Source organism: Gopherus evgoodei, chromosome 1 (assembly GCF_007399415.2).
Source record: "Gopherus evgoodei ecotype Sinaloan lineage chromosome 1, rGopEvg1_v1.p, whole genome shotgun sequence".
NCBI lineage: Eukaryota > Metazoa > Chordata > Testudines > Testudinidae > Gopherus > Gopherus evgoodei.
Genome location: NC_044322.1, coordinates 245,994,374 through 246,012,074, shown reverse-complemented (window position 1 = coordinate 246,012,074; position 17,701 = coordinate 245,994,374). Strand labels below are relative to the sequence as shown.

The 17,701-nt window shown below is 40.4% G+C and overlaps 1 protein-coding gene across 17 annotated transcripts in view; it reads left to right on the top strand.

Annotated features, from left to right (window-relative positions):
- PLEKHA5 (pleckstrin homology domain containing A5) overlaps positions 1 to 17,701 on the top strand; it is a 289,350-nt gene that overhangs the window by 124,286 nt on the left and 147,363 nt on the right. The window contains exon 4 of one of the 17 annotated variants that reach the window (XM_030541929.1): positions 6,892 to 7,007. The exons of 15 other annotated variants lie outside the window; for them this stretch is intronic. In XM_030541929.1, the coding sequence (XP_030397789.1) occupies positions 6,892 to 6,985 (94 nt within the window). In that variant the 3' untranslated portion in view covers positions 6,986 to 7,007. Of the gene's footprint in view, positions 1 to 5,908; positions 5,997 to 6,891; positions 7,008 to 17,701 lie in introns of those variants that run through there. One more of the 17 variants, XM_030541851.1, reaches the window with a different exon arrangement.

Genomic DNA, 17,701 nt, shown 5'->3' with positions numbered 1-17,701 from the left:
TGGACTAGTGGTCTACTGGTTTTCAGCATTTCCTATGTCTGAATCTGAAAAATTGCAAGATAAGCACTTTGTCCTGTTAATTATTGATGATCAGTTTTTAAAACAAAAATCTACAGTTGATATTTCCAAGCCTACTACTTGTGGTGGCCACATTGTTGCAAGTTTACCTAATGTGACAGTCCTAATTTGAGCTTGTAGATCATATTCAAATCTGGTTTCAGTACTAGATTAGAAAGAAAAAGATGTATTTCACTGTGTAATATACAGATCTTTCTCTGACCTTTTTATGATTCATTTGATAAAAGGCTGGATGTCAGGTGAATAGTCACATTGATTTAAACTGGACTGCTTTTCTGAGAGGCTTTGCAGGATCAAACTTTCTTTATATAAGGAACAGGATGCATTCTGCTGAAAAGGAGTTCAACAGTAGTGATTCCTTCAGAACGATACTTAATAAGCAACAGTGAAGCATGCATAATTGCATTACATTATCTCCTCATGGAGTATGGATTAAGCTTTTTTTCCACCGCTTGGGGGGAGCAGAAGCCTGTGATGGAGAAGTAATGGGGGCACTTCTGTCTCCTGCCTCACGATTGTCCTTGGTTCTGAGCAGCAAGAGACTGTAGAGGCTTTGCTATTCGCATTTGCCTGAAAACCTATTTTGTGGTGAAATAAAACACTTAGAAAATCAATTAAGTTTCATGATTGCTTCTTGAAAAGACCGCCACAGTCCATATTTATGGTTGGATTAAAAGTCATGAAGGATGCTTTAGAAAAGGAAGGGAGGGAAATAGCTCATATGTTTGTATTACTCTGAAGAGTAGTTTGTGGCTTCTGGAGTCATAAGTAGGAACCTTAAACAAATACCCTTCTGTTTCCTGCTCAACAGCTGTAGTTGATGGCAAGCTATCTTTCTGTGACTGCAGTGTTAGATTTACCATCAGTGTTGAGGGGGTCTGCAGCTTCTCTATTTGTCTTGTTGAATGTAAATGCAATAGGTTATATAAAAAATGAATGGCCAGCTAGTCACTGATTTAGCTGCAGAGATTTGAAAATCCCCTCCTGCAATCTTACTCCTTGTCTCATTTTTTTCCATGTATTTAACTTGAAAATGGTTTATAACTTTCACCAGAGATGAAGGGAGGACCCAATTTCATTCACTTTTTCCTCAGATGACATTTTCTCTTCCCTTTCACTATATCTTTCTACTTTTGTCTCTATGTACTTTGCTATGAAAATAATGTAATACTGTACTTAACAGCTCTGTAAGTCCTGCATTTATCTGTAGAAGTAGCAAATTGGGATGTGTAGCATTTGTATAAGCTTCCTGGACAATGTCTACATTCTAGCCTCATCATGGGGTAAGATGTCTCTGTGCCCATTCAGTGCTTGCCATCCATGCTAAGGTTATCAACAAGGATGCCAGTAGGCATTTTCTAGAGTGGATCTCCAGCTTATGTGCTGTTTTAGGGCAGAATACCAGCAGGGACTAGGCTTCTTCTTTAGAAGAGTTCACCAGTTCTGCTTACTCATCTTCTGATTTCCTTAAATTATTGTGGTCACAACACTTTGATAATCTGTGTTAATTTAACATTTTTGGGTGGAGGGAGTAGTGTTAGTGAGGTGGCTTGTTTATTTCTCTGCCCTCTTAGGACAGCGCTCTCTCCTGCAGCATGCAGGTATTTCTTTATGGCAGATGGGTAGACCATTTAAAAAAAAAAAAAGCAAAAAAAAAAGCTTTTACACTTCTATTCTTATCAGATGCTTTGTAAGGGAGTCCCCGTCTCCTGCAGTAGGACCTTATGGTATCCACACCTTCCCAGACCAGGAAGTCATCCTTACTCTGGATCTGAAGGGAAGTTAGCAGGACAGGTAGGGAGCATACTCAGAAACAAATCTCAGCAATTCCATCAAGTGCAAATCAGCAATCCAAGGCTTCATCTATCCTGGCAAATTAGGTAGTCTTTGAACATTTATTAACTAGTGACATAAAATTACATTAAATACAAGTTAACACTCTCTGTATTGAAAAGGCTGTTGTGTTTTACCATCATGCTAGCTCGTGGTGGGTTAACATGGGGTATCTCCACCCAACCATGTGAGCTTTGTAGGGTATGTCTACACTTCAGATGCTACAGCGGTGCAGCTTGTGGCACTTCAGTGTGGACACTACCTGTGCTGATGGGAGGGATTCTCTCTCCCATTGATGTAGGTAGTCCACCTCCTTGAGAGGTGGTAGCTAGTTTGACAGAAGAATTCTTCCATCAGCCTACTGCTGTCTACACTGAAGATTAAGTCATCTTAAGTACGCTGCTCAAGGGTGTGGATTTTTCACATCCCATGAGCAATAAAGCTAAGCAGACTTAATTTTCTTGGGTAGACTAGGCCTCAGAAGAGACTTTTGTATATTGCCTGATACATTTTTTTTTCTAATATAGGACTACTTCTTTGAGAATATTCGTGGTCCCAAAAGTTCATCAGTTTGGGTAGGCTTCAGATACTGGTGCAAAGACTACAACGTAGTTCTTAGCTCTGTCACACACCCTAATCCTGGAATTGCTTCAAGATGGTCTGACCAATGGAAGTATTGATACATATACTGAGGGACCATAACTAGGTCATTTTCAGCATGTTAGGAATGACATTGACAAAATCCCACTGAACTCATAAAGATTCTTCAGAGTGGCAGAGAGAATTAGCTCGCTTCCACTTATTACCCTTAAGTACATAGGATGCCCACCCCATTGAGTAACTTCTGTAAAACCTTTGAAAGAGGTGCTTTTTTGCTGCCTGTCTTCAAAGTAGTGACCTAATTACACTGGTGTCTGCTTTTAAAAATTTAAAACCGAGGGCTATTTTTGCCCCAACCACAGTGCATGTATTGTACTTTTCATGTGGATAAAATGGGCTTTTCAAATTAGCCTAATTTTTATTCCCAAAGTAGACTCTGTATTTCATAAAAACTTGAAGGTAGCTCTCATTCTTGTGCCTAAATTGATTGTCTGTTTGGTATGACATAATCTGGTACACACTGGACATGCATAGGGCCCTAAAGATATACTTAAAGCACATAAACCTTTTCTATGAGGTCTTTGTTTGTATACTCTTTAGCAGTAGGTAAAATTGCATCAATATGGGTAACTTTATCTGTCAGAAGTATAAAAAACCAAGAGTCTTGTTTGGTGAACTCATTTCCTAAAGACAGTAGCAGCAATGTGGGCAAAAACCCATACACACATCCTATGAAAAAATATGTAAGACTACTGTATGGTTTTCTGTTCTTCACAAAATACTACATGATAGATACAGGTAGTAGTTTATTTGGGAGTAGCAAAGTGGAACTTACCTGTCAGTAGCTCATGGATGCAAAATGTCACACTTTTCTATAGTTGCTCATTGCTCTTTGTACTGTGGAATTTTATCCCCCTGATGACATGACGTGATGCTAATAAATTTCCTTGTCAGAGCTATATGTATGCTTGACTGAAGAACAGAATAATTATTTTCTATTATGTGGAAATGTGTTCTTCATATTATCTGACCCTTCTTGAATCAGCAGAACGAGATCTTTGAAATCTATTGGAAGAATAGGGATTGATGGCTCTAAGGTATGATCGGTACATTTTAGCATTAATCATTAACTGTCATGTTTTATTTTTATAATATAGAACTAATGGTTAGGCTAAAGTTTTGCTTCAGCTTTGGAAACTAATTCAACTGGCAAGTTTTTCAGGAACAGGAAGCTAGTCTTTGTCAGTGACTGAATATCCTTACATAAAGAAGAGATGTATTTACTTAAAAGTAGAAAAACGTGAGACAGTAGGAATTATTTCCACAGAAGCAATAGAATAAAGGACACTCTTCACATTCAGCACCCAGTAACATAGGCAGTGGTGATAGCAGAAAGAGTTCACTCCTTTGTTTTTTATATATTAAAGAGGGGTGATTTGCCAGGAGGTGAGGGGAAGATAGAAATAAAAGATGTATTAAATTAGTCTAACTGTTGTGATCTCATTTATTTCATGCTGCAGAAAAAAAGCAGTCATGCATTGTCAGGTCTCCCTCTGAAACAAAGGCTAAAATTGTTATGAAACTTGATTATGGAGAAAATAGCAAAATTATTACGAAGCCCTTAATGCCTCAGTTCAGTGCTTGTAGAGGATTTAGGTTACCTTGAAAGGGTAGTCATATTGATTGAAAATGAAAAAGTTGTCAAGGATATTTCAGACAAAGGGTCTTTCGGTTTTCTCCAGGACAGGTCTATAAAGGGAGAGGCGGAGCTATACTCTGTGTAATGTTGGTCAGTTGAGTAGAGCAGATGTCAGTGTTAGTATGAGAGCTTGTGGCAGGGTGGACTAGGTCCAGAGGCCTCCTGCTGTGGAAGCCTCATGGCCCTGCATCATCCTGCCCCAGAATAGAGCAGCAAGAGGTCTTCCAGGCAACCTAGAGTGACTGCAGAAGAGCAGCCAATCAAAGGGACTTCTGGAGTGACCAAGAAGAGGCCAGAAGCACCAGATAAAAGGCAAGTAGCAGAGCAGAGCTTTCAGTTGCTGTGTGGAGCTTGACAAGGGAGGACTGAGTGCCTGTCTGGCTAGATGAGCTGCGGGCCATGGGCTGCTCACTGCAGAGCTCATCAGGCAGAACTGAGCCCAGGGAAGACTATCAAAGACCAGGTGCCTGGCTGGCTGGATAGAGTAGCAGCAGGAACATGAAAAGATCAATGCGGGCAGGCTGAGCCCAGTACCTGGCCAGACCAGGCAAAGGTACTGTGGTGGGCCCTACTGGTCTGGTTTCAGACTGAACCAGGGAGGGTTTCTGAAAAGGACACCAGCTGAGGGTACCAAGAGGGCCTTGGCTGGGTGGTCGAAGAAGGCAATGCCTCGGCCAAGGAGCCTTTGAACTGTGTCCCCATCCCAAGCTGAAAAAAAACCTTTGACTGCATACCCTGGAAGGTGGAACAGTTTGTGCAGCTCCACCGGAGGGCTGAGCTGCCGAAGACCGGCTGAGAGAGCTAGCAGCCGGGCGGGGTGCGCACTCCTGCGAGAGGCAGGTGCCACCCTGATGTAATATCCAAAAAAGAAAAGCAGGCTCTCACCTAACAGAGAGGAAGGGGGACATCCACAAGAGGTGGGTGCCTCCTTGAGAAACAATTGTGTTTGTAGGCACTATTTGCCAGAGAAAAGGGAGCGCTCATGAGAGGTGGATGCTGACCCCATTACAGAGCAATAATTTGTTTTATAGTAATTGTTATTAGAATGATTTGACATCTTCAATCTCTTTTAAAACTGTGTACTTTCAGGAGTGATTTCTTTTTAAAGAAAAGTCTAAAATCTGTTGGTGTATTTTGATTAAAAATTTCAGACCTTTATTGCCTCGTTTTGTGGGGAAAATGGAATATGAATCACTGCTTACGGCAATATACAAAACATAGTTACTGTATTCAGTGAGTTTCTTCCTTTGCATCCCTAAGTATAGGATGAAATTTCAAAATGAGTCAGTATTTTATGAGCAATTCAAGCTGCATATAGAAACCTAGTCTCATAAGTGAAAGTAAAGTAAAAGATTTGCTGTTTGTGTAACATAATTTGACACTGTTTTTTAATCTAATTGGACTTCAGTATTTTGCCTCTGCAAGCTGTAATGTTTAAAATCTATACTCTTGGTTTCAGTTTTTGTTGAAAATAGCTTTTATTGCTCAATACATCTTGTTTCATAACACTTATTGGTAACGATTTCTTATTGGAGAGAACTGAGTTAGTGATTTGGAGCTGCAATAACATTAGCGAAGCAGTGTGACATCACTCTGGTATCAGTTTTCTAGTGAGGCTAGGAACCCTGACAGCTAGAGGATGTTTTTTCGTAGTGTAAGGGCCGTGCAGTGCTCATTGGGGAGCAGCTTCAAAGACAAAAGGGCTGTGCCTCATATCGTTTCCAAGTGATGTTTTTGTTGTTTGTGTTTTAAGCTTCTGGTAGAGAATGAATTTCCCTGAAGACTGGTGAGTAATTCTTGTGGTTTGTATACATTTCATCAGCTAATAACTGTAAGTGGTGGGCTTTTTTGCTTTCTTGGAGGGAAAAATCAAGTTTTGCTTTGTATGAATTTGGATATATAAAGAATTTGAGGTGCCTTAGAGAGTATATAATCTACATTAGAAGTTAAAAGTTGAGAACTCGGTTTGAACTTGAAACAATAGCTACTTATTTCAGATAGCTGTCGGTACGTGTATATATCTTGAAGGGTTAGCATTTTTAACTATAACTTCAGTATTTTTTTTACCTTTTACTATATATCTCTTTAAATGAATTGCTACTAGAGGAAACTTGCATACTGCGTGTAAAGTAATTTAAATGACTACTGCCAAAATCACTTATATGAAAAGTGCAGCCATCCAGAGTGCTTGTCTGTGGTTTTAATATTTTCATAGATATAATATACAATTACTGCTGTTTAGTTGTATAGCTCCTTGTGAGTTTTCAGGCATATTTTTTAAATTAGTGTGCAACAATAGGAATACCTCAAAATAGGTAGCTTCAGGTATATCACAGAACATAATAAAGGTAGTGCTAGGAACTGACCATATAACACACATTACATATGTTGAAGTAGGAGTGTTTGTGACAAATATACAGAACAGAAGAGGAAAATCTGATCCATTCTCAAAGAAGCTATATCAAGGGAGACTGCAAAGATATTTTTTAAACCTTGTATTTTGAGCTGTGAAATCTGTCATAAAGTGTACCATGTTGTATTGTGTGGCAAACTCTTCATGTTTGTTTGCAGCTTTTCAGGCATGAGGTATCTGAAGTATATTTAACGAATTCCTATGTCATACAAACTGATTTTTTCCTTATTACAAAGGTAATATAGGATATCTCGCTTTCATTTTCCAGGCAATGGACAAAACTCCGGAGGGGAAGCCTTCTAATGGTAGCTTGCTGTCAACACTTTACATTCCAAAAACCCTCAAGCAAATTCAAATGTTAAGAAACTTATTTTTAAAACTTTTAAGCATTCTCTTTTTAAGGACAGGAAGTTCTACATAAACACATAAACAGGTATATTTTTGAGAAAAAGCCTGTATATTTATTACAATAAGGATATCAGGTCTTTTAGGATAAATAAACCTAAACCCATCTAATCCAATTTTCTGGAGTTCCTAGAGAGTAATGAAACTAATCTTTGTAGATGTTAGATTCCAGCATAGTAGTAGTAGGGTTCAGGATCAAATATGTATGGTCAAAATCAGTTGTTTATGTAGCTAGATGAATGAAGTATTCTTAGCTTTCAGAAGCCGACTGTGTGTGTCACTTCATGTGTGCCATCACTGACTCACTGTTTCTGGTATAATACTTGGTGATACTGTATTGTTATAGAGTTAGTATCGTGTTAGTGATTGATATAATTTGACTGCTTGCTATTGCAGTAACCTTTTTTGTAGCTCTAGTTTTCACTTGTGGTGTATTTCCAGGCAGACCTCAAAATAATTAATTGAAGGAAATATGTAATTTCTTTAATACACTGATACAAATATGTGCATTTGTGATCTTTTTTTGTTATTAAGCTTTCTAGAATGACTTTAAATGTTCCTGCTGCATGTTTTTTTAATATTGGTTTATCTTTTTAATTTGGTAATCCACTGGATTGTTGTATTGCTGATTGGTCTCTGCCCAATAAACGCTATAAATATTTCCATTTTAGAGGTGCTGCTTAAATGTTATGGAAGATGAAGTGGGGGGGGGAGTGAAATTTAATATCAGTTAGGTTTAGACATGAAGTTTCGTATAAAGTGGTAAGAGAACAGCAAATTATTTTAATTTCAATCATTGAAAGGTCATAAGTCAATTTTCACAGAAGTCGGATATAAAAACAAAGTAGTGTTCCCAGTGCTAAGCTAACTGGCTATCAGGGCACTGGATGTGTGTCTCTCTTCTCTCCCCCATCCCTTCTTTGTATTTTGCATGCGTGTCAGCTGTGCTACTTTTATTTACAAGAGAGAAGAGACTGGTATTCCTCTTAAATTAGAAAAGATAACTTTGCTCTAATTTCTAGTAAAAGAAAAGCAACTGAAATGGTCAGAAAAGGCTTTCTTAAACCGTTATTATGCAGGACTAATTGTATCTCACATTCACATTGTGTGATACAAATTTAAGGTTTCTATTCACCTGCTTTTGAATCACTTGTCTTGGATTTGTTCTTGAATCTGAGTCAGAGCATGGGGGGATTGGGATTTAATGATCCAGCCATTTTATTTCTACCACCTACATTAGTAACGGCCTTGTTCACAAGAGAAAAAAAGGATGCAATATGTAAGAGGGCTCTGAAAAGCAACTACTAAACTATTTTATAAATCTGAGCAAATGCTTTTAAATCTTCAGAAATCTAACTTGATTGAAACACCCTGATATTTTTAATGTAATATCACAGCTGGAATTGTTTCTGGGAATGTTAAAGGATTAAAACAGTGTGCTTCACTTGACAAATGATTTCTAAAGTATTCTTAATGATTTTAAGTTTTATGCGATTTAATTGAACCTGTTGTGGTATCAGCATGACTCTTTCATGAGGAATGTGTTTCTCTTCTGTTGAAACCACTATTGCATTAAAATAATTTGATCCTTGTTGAAATCATGTGCTTCATGAACACAGTGCAGTGTGGAAGCATGGTAGAACTTGTAGATAATCAGAGATGTGAACGCTTGATGGGATTTTTGATTATTTCCTCTCTACTTGCTTATAGAAACAAGTTGCATTTGTAGACATGTTCACAAGAAAGAACTTTGTGCACACGCAAGCAGATCTAAGTAGTTCTGAGTTTATTTGATAGTGTGGGTTTTAATTTTTTCATACTTTGATACTGTAGGCAAAGTAAAAACAAGTAATCTTTCTTGATCTTGCAAAAGTAAGTGTACACATTCTTTGGAGCTGGGCAAATAAAAGTTTGTTAAAATGTTTCCATTTGCTAAAATATATTTAGGCAAGTGAATCTTCCAGTTTGGTAGAGAGATTTTTTTTTCCCCAGCTGTTACGTAGTGATAAGTGTATTTTATTTTCTGTTGGTTACAAATTCTGATGGCATCTCAGAAGTAAAAATTTAGGAGCTAACTGGCAAGTTTCCATTAAGAGTTACGAATTTTGAACAAATTATTTACCTTGCTGTCAACTTAGCAGTAAATGAAGGTGTAAACAGAACATCCCTCTCCTAGCTCCTTACGAGTTCAGTTTAAATACATGGTTATTTTTCCTTAAAAGACAGGAAAAGTTAAGTTGATACTGAATTTTAAAAAGAATGGCATAACTGTTAACACACTAATTTTTAAGACGCTTACAGTAATATCTAATTCTGCTATAGATTTTTTAAAAATTATTTTATGCATAATTTATTAGTGTTAGTCTTCTGGAATCTACTTCTTACCTTGTTACCCAAAACATTTATTTTTGTGAAATACAAACAGAAATATTAAGTCTAGTTTTAATGTAACATCAACAAAGTCCTCAAATCACTGATTTTATATGCTCATATGGACTGGCAATACTGATAGGTTTTGTTCAAGTTAAAAATATTCTAAACCAAAGAGATTTTTTTTCTTATTACAGGCAATCTACAAAGAATTTTAAGTTGGGCTTGTGCTATTGTTCTGCTTTAAAATGCATAAAGGTAGTCTGAATTTTTAATGTATTTTAATTTTTTTATGTAGTGATATTTGAAAGGAAAAATACAACAGTCAAGCTTGTTCTTCCTTGGTTATGTTGGAAGACCAGTTAGAGGTCTCTGGAACATTTCTTTACGAGCTCTAATGCTTTAATTAAAGTACTGAAGATGTTGGGTCTTCATTAAAGATACCATTTCTCCAAAATGTTACTTTACCATTGTGCTAACAAACAAAACATGCTTTTAAGCAGTCTCATTGAAAATGCCTTAGTCAGTTGCTCAACTTTCACTCTTTTTACTTTTGTGATATTAGCATTTTGCTAGTTCTTAAATCATGAAAGCCCAACAGGACCTAAATTCCTAATGATAAAAAGCACAAAAGAAACCACTTTAAATAACAAAACAAAAAATCCTTTCAGCCCTTCTTTATGCGTCAAAGAAGCTAGAGGGGAGAAGAAACCCATTTTTTTTACTTGGAGGTCACCTTTATGCAGGAATTTTGTGACTAAATTATAAAAAATGTCAGGCCTTTCTTTATACATCAAATAAACATAAAATGACACAAGTCCCTTCCCTTTCCAGATCATCTTTTAAGGGTCTAAAATCCAGAAGATTATTTTTTCATTGATGTTGGAGAGATTTGGATGGGACAAAAAAGTAAGAGCATTATCGGTAACCATAAATAGTTGCTGATTGTGAGTGGAGGGATAGATTGCACATTTGTTTTTTGAAGTTTGCTGCTATTTATGATGCCTTAATACTGGTTGCATGTTCTAACAGGATGGTAAGAAATTGGTTCCAAAGGCTGCACTAAGACATATTTTCTTACAACTTCCCACTAGTGGTAGCCGTAGTATAGATGCAATATTTTAAGCGTCCTATCATGTCACTGATCAGAGCAGGTCTATACAAGCCAGAGGTTAAAACGCCAGCAACTGCATAGGTCTGGTCTGTCATAGTAACGCTCTCATTATTGTTCTGCCTTGTAGTGCCTGGAATCCCAGTGATACCAAGGGTACGTCCACGCTACCCGCTGGATCGGCCGGTAGTGATCGATCTATCAGAGATTGATTTATCGTGTCTCATCTAAACGCGATAAATCGATCCCCGAACGTGCTCCCCATCAACTCTGGAACTCCACCAGGGTGAGAGGCATAAGCGGAGTTGACTGGGGAGCCGTGGCCATCGATCCCACGCCGGGAGGTAGGTCAATCTAAGATACATCGACTTCAGATATGCTATTCTCCTCCCCCTTCCCCCATGTAGACCAGGCCCAAGAGTTGTTTCTTACCGAAGAAATGTAATAAGGTGATTGGGAAGCACTGCCACAACTAAAAGTTGGACTGCCTGACATCAATAGACTTGAAGGATGCCTATTTCCATATCCCAGTTCAGCAGTCTCACAGATGCTTTCTAAACTTTGCTCTGGGAGCACAACATTACCAGTACAGGCCCTTTAGTTTAACTGTGGGACAGTGAGTGTTTACAGAAGTTTTAATAGAGCGACATTCTCCAAGAGCAACATAGCATCAGTTCTTCCCAAAGAATATTTCTGCAATCTGGAAGAAAAAACTGAGGCAAGGAGGTCTTCATTTGTCCCTAGGGAAAGTTAGTGATTCATAAATCTTTTCTGTCTGTGCATGTTTTCTAGTGGTGAAACGAGTAATGCAACATATGGTAAACTGTAGTTAAATTTTCCTGTTGCAGGCAAGTTACTAATTGCTTAGATCTCTAATAAAACCAGTTTTGACAACACGTAAAACTAGTTTTGACACAAATTGTATGCAGTTCTTTAAGAATTTAGCAAGAATTAAGCTTCCCACCATGTGGGAATGCAGTAACCAGTCACTGCCATGCTTTTCTTTTTCTAAACCTTATGCACTTTGACAGATACAAACTCTAAGTGGTCCACACTGTCCAAGTTTACTTTTATCCCTGTTACCTTACTGCTTTTGTACATCCATAAAGAAATTAAACTCTGGTATTATGTTAGTGACTTCATACTGAAGTCTTGTCTAAGCTGGGATGTTTTGCACATACGCAGTTAACACCAGAACAAACCCCTAGTGTAGATGTGCTGCTCTAACATAAGTGACTTCACCAGTATGATACTAAGATTTTGTCTATACAGGTAGAAGTTGACAAGCACAGTAATTTCAGATGGCCCATTCCTCTATAGCTGCGATGATATAATTTATCTATTCTAAAGTAACCCCCATGTAGACACTGTGTTCTCGAATAAGTGATTTTATTTTGAAATAATTACTCAAAATTAAGTATTCTGGAATAAAGTAACTTTTTAAAAATTTCTGAATAGTGTGCTCATATAGGGAAGTTATTTTGGAATAGCTTTTGTTTGTAATGAGGTCCACAGATCCACGATGTTGAGTTTCTGCTCTATGCAGCTTTTAAGGCAAACCAAACTTGTCAATTAGTAGCAGGAGAGGTTGGCCCCAGTTCTGAGAAACTGCCAATACAAGTATCATCTGCCTCTTGAGCTGCAGGCAGGCAGACTGTCACTTCTCTGCTGCAGAGCGAAATTTAAAGAAAGGGGTGGGGGAAGGCCTCTCTGAGGAAGAGGAGAAATCAAGGCATGCAGACGGCCATCCTAGATCTTCTGAGAATAGGAACAATAGATCCTGTCCCATTCCACAGAGGAAACAAGGCCTTTACTCCATATAGGTCGTAGAAAAAAAAATCAGAAGGTTATAGAGTAGTTCTCTGCTGCAAATATCCCAACAGATTCATGAAGAAATCAAAACTCAAGATGGAGACCTTAAAATTCACACTAGCTGCTGTCAGTGAAAGGGACTGTATCACATCAGTAGACTTGAAGGATGCCTATCTCCATATCCCAGTTCATCAATCTCACAGATGCTTTCTAAGCTTTGCTCTGGGAGCACAACAGTACCATTTCAGGCCCTTTGGTTTAGCAACAGGACTGCTAAGTGTTTACAAAAGTTTTGGTAGTGTTTAATAGCAGCCCTCAGACATGAGGGCATCTGTCTACCCTTTTCTATGTGACCCTCTTATCCAAAGCCTCATCCAGAGTAAGTCATACATGTTACCCAGCTTAAAAGGATGCTGCAAAGTCACAGGTCTGTGAAAATCAGTTTAATATAATCTAAGCCAGTGGTTTTCAAATTCTGGGTTGCGACGGCTCTGGTCAGCACCGCCAACCGGGCCATTAAAAGTCCCGTCGGCGGTGCTGTAGAGCTAAGGCAGGCTAGTCCCTACCTGTTCCCACACCCTGCTGCGCCCCTGGAAGTGTCCAGCAGGTCCAGCTCCGTGCTCCCATCTCCGGGAACCAGCCAATGGGAGCAGGGATGGGGATGGGGAGCCTGTGGGCAAGAACTATGTGGAGCTGCTTGTGCGCCTCCATCTAGGAGCCGGACTTGCTGATGGCCACTTCCAGGGCGCAGTGCAGTCCACGGTGTCAGGACAGGTGGGAAGCCTGCCTCTGCACACCGGCTGCGCTGCCGACTGGGAGCTGCCAGAGGTATGCCCGTGCCCCAGCCCTGAGCCCCTTCCTGCATCCCAAACACCTCATCCCCAGCCCCACCCCAGAGTCTGCATCCCCAGCCCAGAGGCCCTGACCCCCTCCTGCATCCCTGCCCCAGCCCAGAACACCCTGCTATACCGTGACACGCCCTCACCATGCTGCCCCCACCGCCCTCACCCATGTACCCTAACCTTCTGCCCAAGCCCTGAGTCCCTCCCAAACCCCTCACCTACAGCTTTGTTGGGTCATGGGCATCAACAATTTTCTTCAACTGGGTTACCAGAAAAAAAGTTTAAAAACTACTGATCTAAGCAGATTCCCGATCTCTGTGTGGAGACAAACTGTCTACAGTGTTCCGTATTGCAGGAAAGACAGGAGAAACTGAGGGATGTTATTAAAACAGTCAACCTCTCAAGGGAAATGCCCATTCATATGCTTCTGTCTCTGTTGGGATTAGTGGTCTCCTCTGTGGATATTCTTTGTGGCCCTGTTCTCACATGAGGCCACTACTGTGCTCTTTGTACCTCCCTGAACTATTGCATATCTTGCCTTCAGTGAAGGTATCTTTCCCTAGGAAGATTCTAAGGTCACTCATGTGGCAGATGTGTTCAAGCAGCTTCAAGCCAGGCTCTCCAATAAGAGAACTAGTAAGGACAGTTGTCATTGCAGATGCAATCCAGGAAGGATGGAGGTGTTCACACAGAATCAAAGAACGTCCAGGGGATCTGTTCCAAATAGAGAGCAAGCACAATATACGCTGGTGAGAGCTCAGGACAATCCAGTATGGCCCTTTTCTGGACTATCCTTCATGTGCTGATGATTTGGGCAGAGGAAAATAAGCATTCAATTTGCTCCTTTCACATCTAAGAAAAAACTAATGCTATGGCCAACTGGTTCAGCTGATGTAAGTTAGATAAGTGATACTCAAATGAGACTCAGGAGACTTTTTAATATGTCTCCTGCAGCTCTTTGTGTGATTTGGTTAATAATTAAATCAGGGTGCTTTTACTATGTTATTAACCAATTGTAGAATACGTGCGAGCACGTGTGTGTATATGGTAAAATGACTGACCAAATATTCCACAGCTGATTAAGAACTTAGTAAAAACATCCTGATATAAAAAAAGTAAATGAAACAATGAATTCACACTACTGTGGCTTTTTTTTTTGGGGGGGTGGGGTAATGTTGATTGCTAATTTGGCTCCTGAACCACTGAGGTCTGAGTAAGATGTTCTATAATGGGGACTATACCCAGAGGTATTTTCATCTACTGGTAAAGGAATTTGGTCCCCAGCAGTAGATCTTTTTGCCTCCTACTTGAAACATGAAGCTCTTCAAGTGATTGCTCATGTCAGTTCCAAGTAGGTATGCACGTGCCACATGCAAAGTTGTCAGAAGGGTTTTCCCCTAGCTGTACCTGTTGGGTTGGCTGTGGAGCCCCTAGAGTGACGCATTTTATGGTGGTGTATATAGTCCCTGACAAACCCGCCTTCTCTTTAGTTCCTTTCTCTCTTGCCTCAGGTAAGATATTCCCTAGCATTCCCTTTCTTTGTTTTGTAAATAGTTTTATTAGTGTAGTATTGTTAGTTTTTAGTGTAGTTACTTAGTAATTAAGTCTTTTTGGGGGGGTACCTCCCTACCTCACACACTCTTCCCTTCAGGGACTGGGCCATGCCCCGGTCTCAAGGCTTTAAACCCTGTGGATCCTGTCAGAAGCCTGCACAGCCCGTGTCAGTGCCAAAACCCTGCACTTTGGCATGGAGCACACCAGCCTCAGTAAGGAAGACTGCAGTGCCGGCAAAGGACCTGGCATCCAGGGAGTTGTGGCACCACCACTTTCCGGCACTGAAGACAACTTCAGCGGCCTCGCAGCACCGGTGCATAAGAAGCAAAGAAGAGCCAAGAGTGGGGCATTCATCAACAGGTAGAGCAGTGGAGCGTGATTGGGCTTGCAGTGTGTGTGTCATGCCAGGACACTCAGCTCCTGCTCAGGTGAAACTGGCACCATTGACTCTGGCCGCAGGGGTGGAACCATCAAATCTGGTTCAGTTGGACTCCCTGAGTGTGGGAGAGCCAGATGGGGGAGTTGGATATGCCATCTACCCAGGACACATTTGATGCCACAAGGGACCTTATAGAGATGACGGCCCAGCAGTCTCTGGCACTGGAACTGCACAAAGGGCCAGTTCTCTCTAAGGGCAAACTGGCCATGTTTTGACAATGATTCCCCTCTCTGCAGTCGTCCTCTCCTCCTGCCCGGCACCCCCGTGGTCCTCAAGGTCGGACTCGTTCTTGGTGCCAGAGTCGTATATCACCAGGTGGAGCCGGCATTGTTCTCAGTGAGAGGGGACCCACCAGGTCCCTATGGTGCCCTGCCCTCCTCAATGGCAGGCTCCCATGTAATGGCCATTCTGGACCCCCTGGGCATACCATCAAGCCTGGCGTCAAGCTCCAGGTCCCTGTCTGTTGCCTCAGATGGGTCGGGGCCCCCATCTTCCTCGATAGTAAGGGACCCTCCAAAAGAATTGGAGCCCGATGCCCAACCCAGCACCACGCAGACGGCATCACTTGGGGGAGCAACCCCACGAATTGAAAGGTCAGGAGGAACCTGTACCCATGGGGATGCTGCTTCTTCCTTCCCAGATGAGGCAATAGTGGCCACATCAGGGAATAGAAATTGTATGGTAGGCCATGAATGCTCACAAAATTTGAGATTGGGGTGCGAGAAGGGGTACGTGGCTCTTGAAGAGAGCTTCGTAAGCCAACAAGAATATTCAGAGTGCTAATATCCACAATTTTAGCTCCCAAAAATAAATCTTAACTCCTCTATATTCAAGGGCCTGCTTGAGGTTTTCCCACTGATACCAGGATAAGTGTCTCACCTCATATCTGCATTGCTGGTACAAATTCTTGAATTTCTTAAATGGATTTTGACTAGGCCTGGCAGTTCAGATTCTCTAGAGTAGCAGGCAAGAGGCAGATTTCATGTTATACAAATGTCCAGTGTTGTGGCTTTCTTTTAAAGCAGCATCTTTTCTACATTCTCCCAAAGTGCACAGAGTTTTTAAATGAACTTATCTGATTCTCAGTGCCATTACAGGCTCTCCATTTGAACCACTCATGGTGTCTCATTACTTCTGAACCATTAAGGTGACCTTTTTGATAGCAATCGTGTTAGTTTGCATTTGTGTTGAGTTAGGTGCTTCTTTCCTAGAATCTCAGTTCTGCAACTTCCATAAAGAAAAAGTGGTATTCTGACTTGACCTGGTCTTCATACCAACGTCTAACTCCGTGCTCCACAAAGTATAGGAAATTGTCTTTCCATCCTTTTGCCCAGCTCTATTGCACCTAAAAGAGAAATAGTGGCATACTTTCAATGAGCTCTCCAAGTATATGTTCACCTTACAGCTCATTGAGAAGAAGAGATACTTTATCTGGTGTCAGGGAAAGAAGGCTTTGGAATTCTCCATTTCCAGATGGTTAAAATATCAAACGTACAAGTAAAAAAGCATAACTCCTCCTTCCAATATCAGAACTCACTCTGTAGAACTGTGGCACTTCATGAACAGTTAGACCATAAGCAAAACTGTGTTGCCAGAAGGCTCATCTGTAAATCTGCTTCTTTGTCATGTGTTCATACCTTTTTCAAAATTATACAGGTTGGCTGTTCAGGCATCACCTTATGCTGCCTTTGGTAAATGGATGCTCCAAGCTGTAATATCCCAGTAACTACTAGGAAGAGGTTATTCCCTTCCACATCTGTACATAACTGTATATAGTGTCCCTCCTCTCCCCTTCTCCAGTGGACACTACTTTGAAAATCCCAATGTTGTGGGTCTGTGACCCTTGTTACAGGTAAGAACTGGAAAATTTATTTCTGTCTTACCTAAAAATGTCCTTTCTTCAAATAATGAGGTCCATAGATCTAAGCCACTCTGCATGGGTAGTTAATTGGATAAAGATACTTTATATTACATTCAGTTGGTTGCTCATTTATTTTCTTTCTATGCAGGAAGATTGTTCTGCTTAGTCTTAATGCTTAATTATTCTTACATGGAGTAGTTGGTTTTCCTAGGCTGTGGAAGTATCTCAACTGGTGATTTCTCAGAGTTGGAGCCACACCTCGCCTGCCACCAATTGATAGGTTTGGTCTACCTCCAACACTGCATGGAGAGCAGAGACTCTGTCATTTATTTGTAGTCCTCATTACTGTAAGAACAGAAATTTTCAGTTAAGACATAAATTTTTCCATTGTGGAATACCTATTCCAGAATAGTTGTGCCAGTCAATTCCCGCACATAGCTCTAAGTGCTTACAGTGCAAGTAACTTATTTTGCACTATTGCAACAAATTTTACAATAGGGCTTTGCATCAGTGAATTAGTGGGGTTTTTTTAAAAAGGACAAACCTGGAATATTTGTGCATATTCCTTTGTTCACCTCTACAGTTGACTGTCCCCAGGCTTCTATTTTCAGTCACTGATTGCTAGGTTGGGCCCTTTGACACTTCCAGGTTGTTTGATACATGAATATTTTAAGCATATTTTGT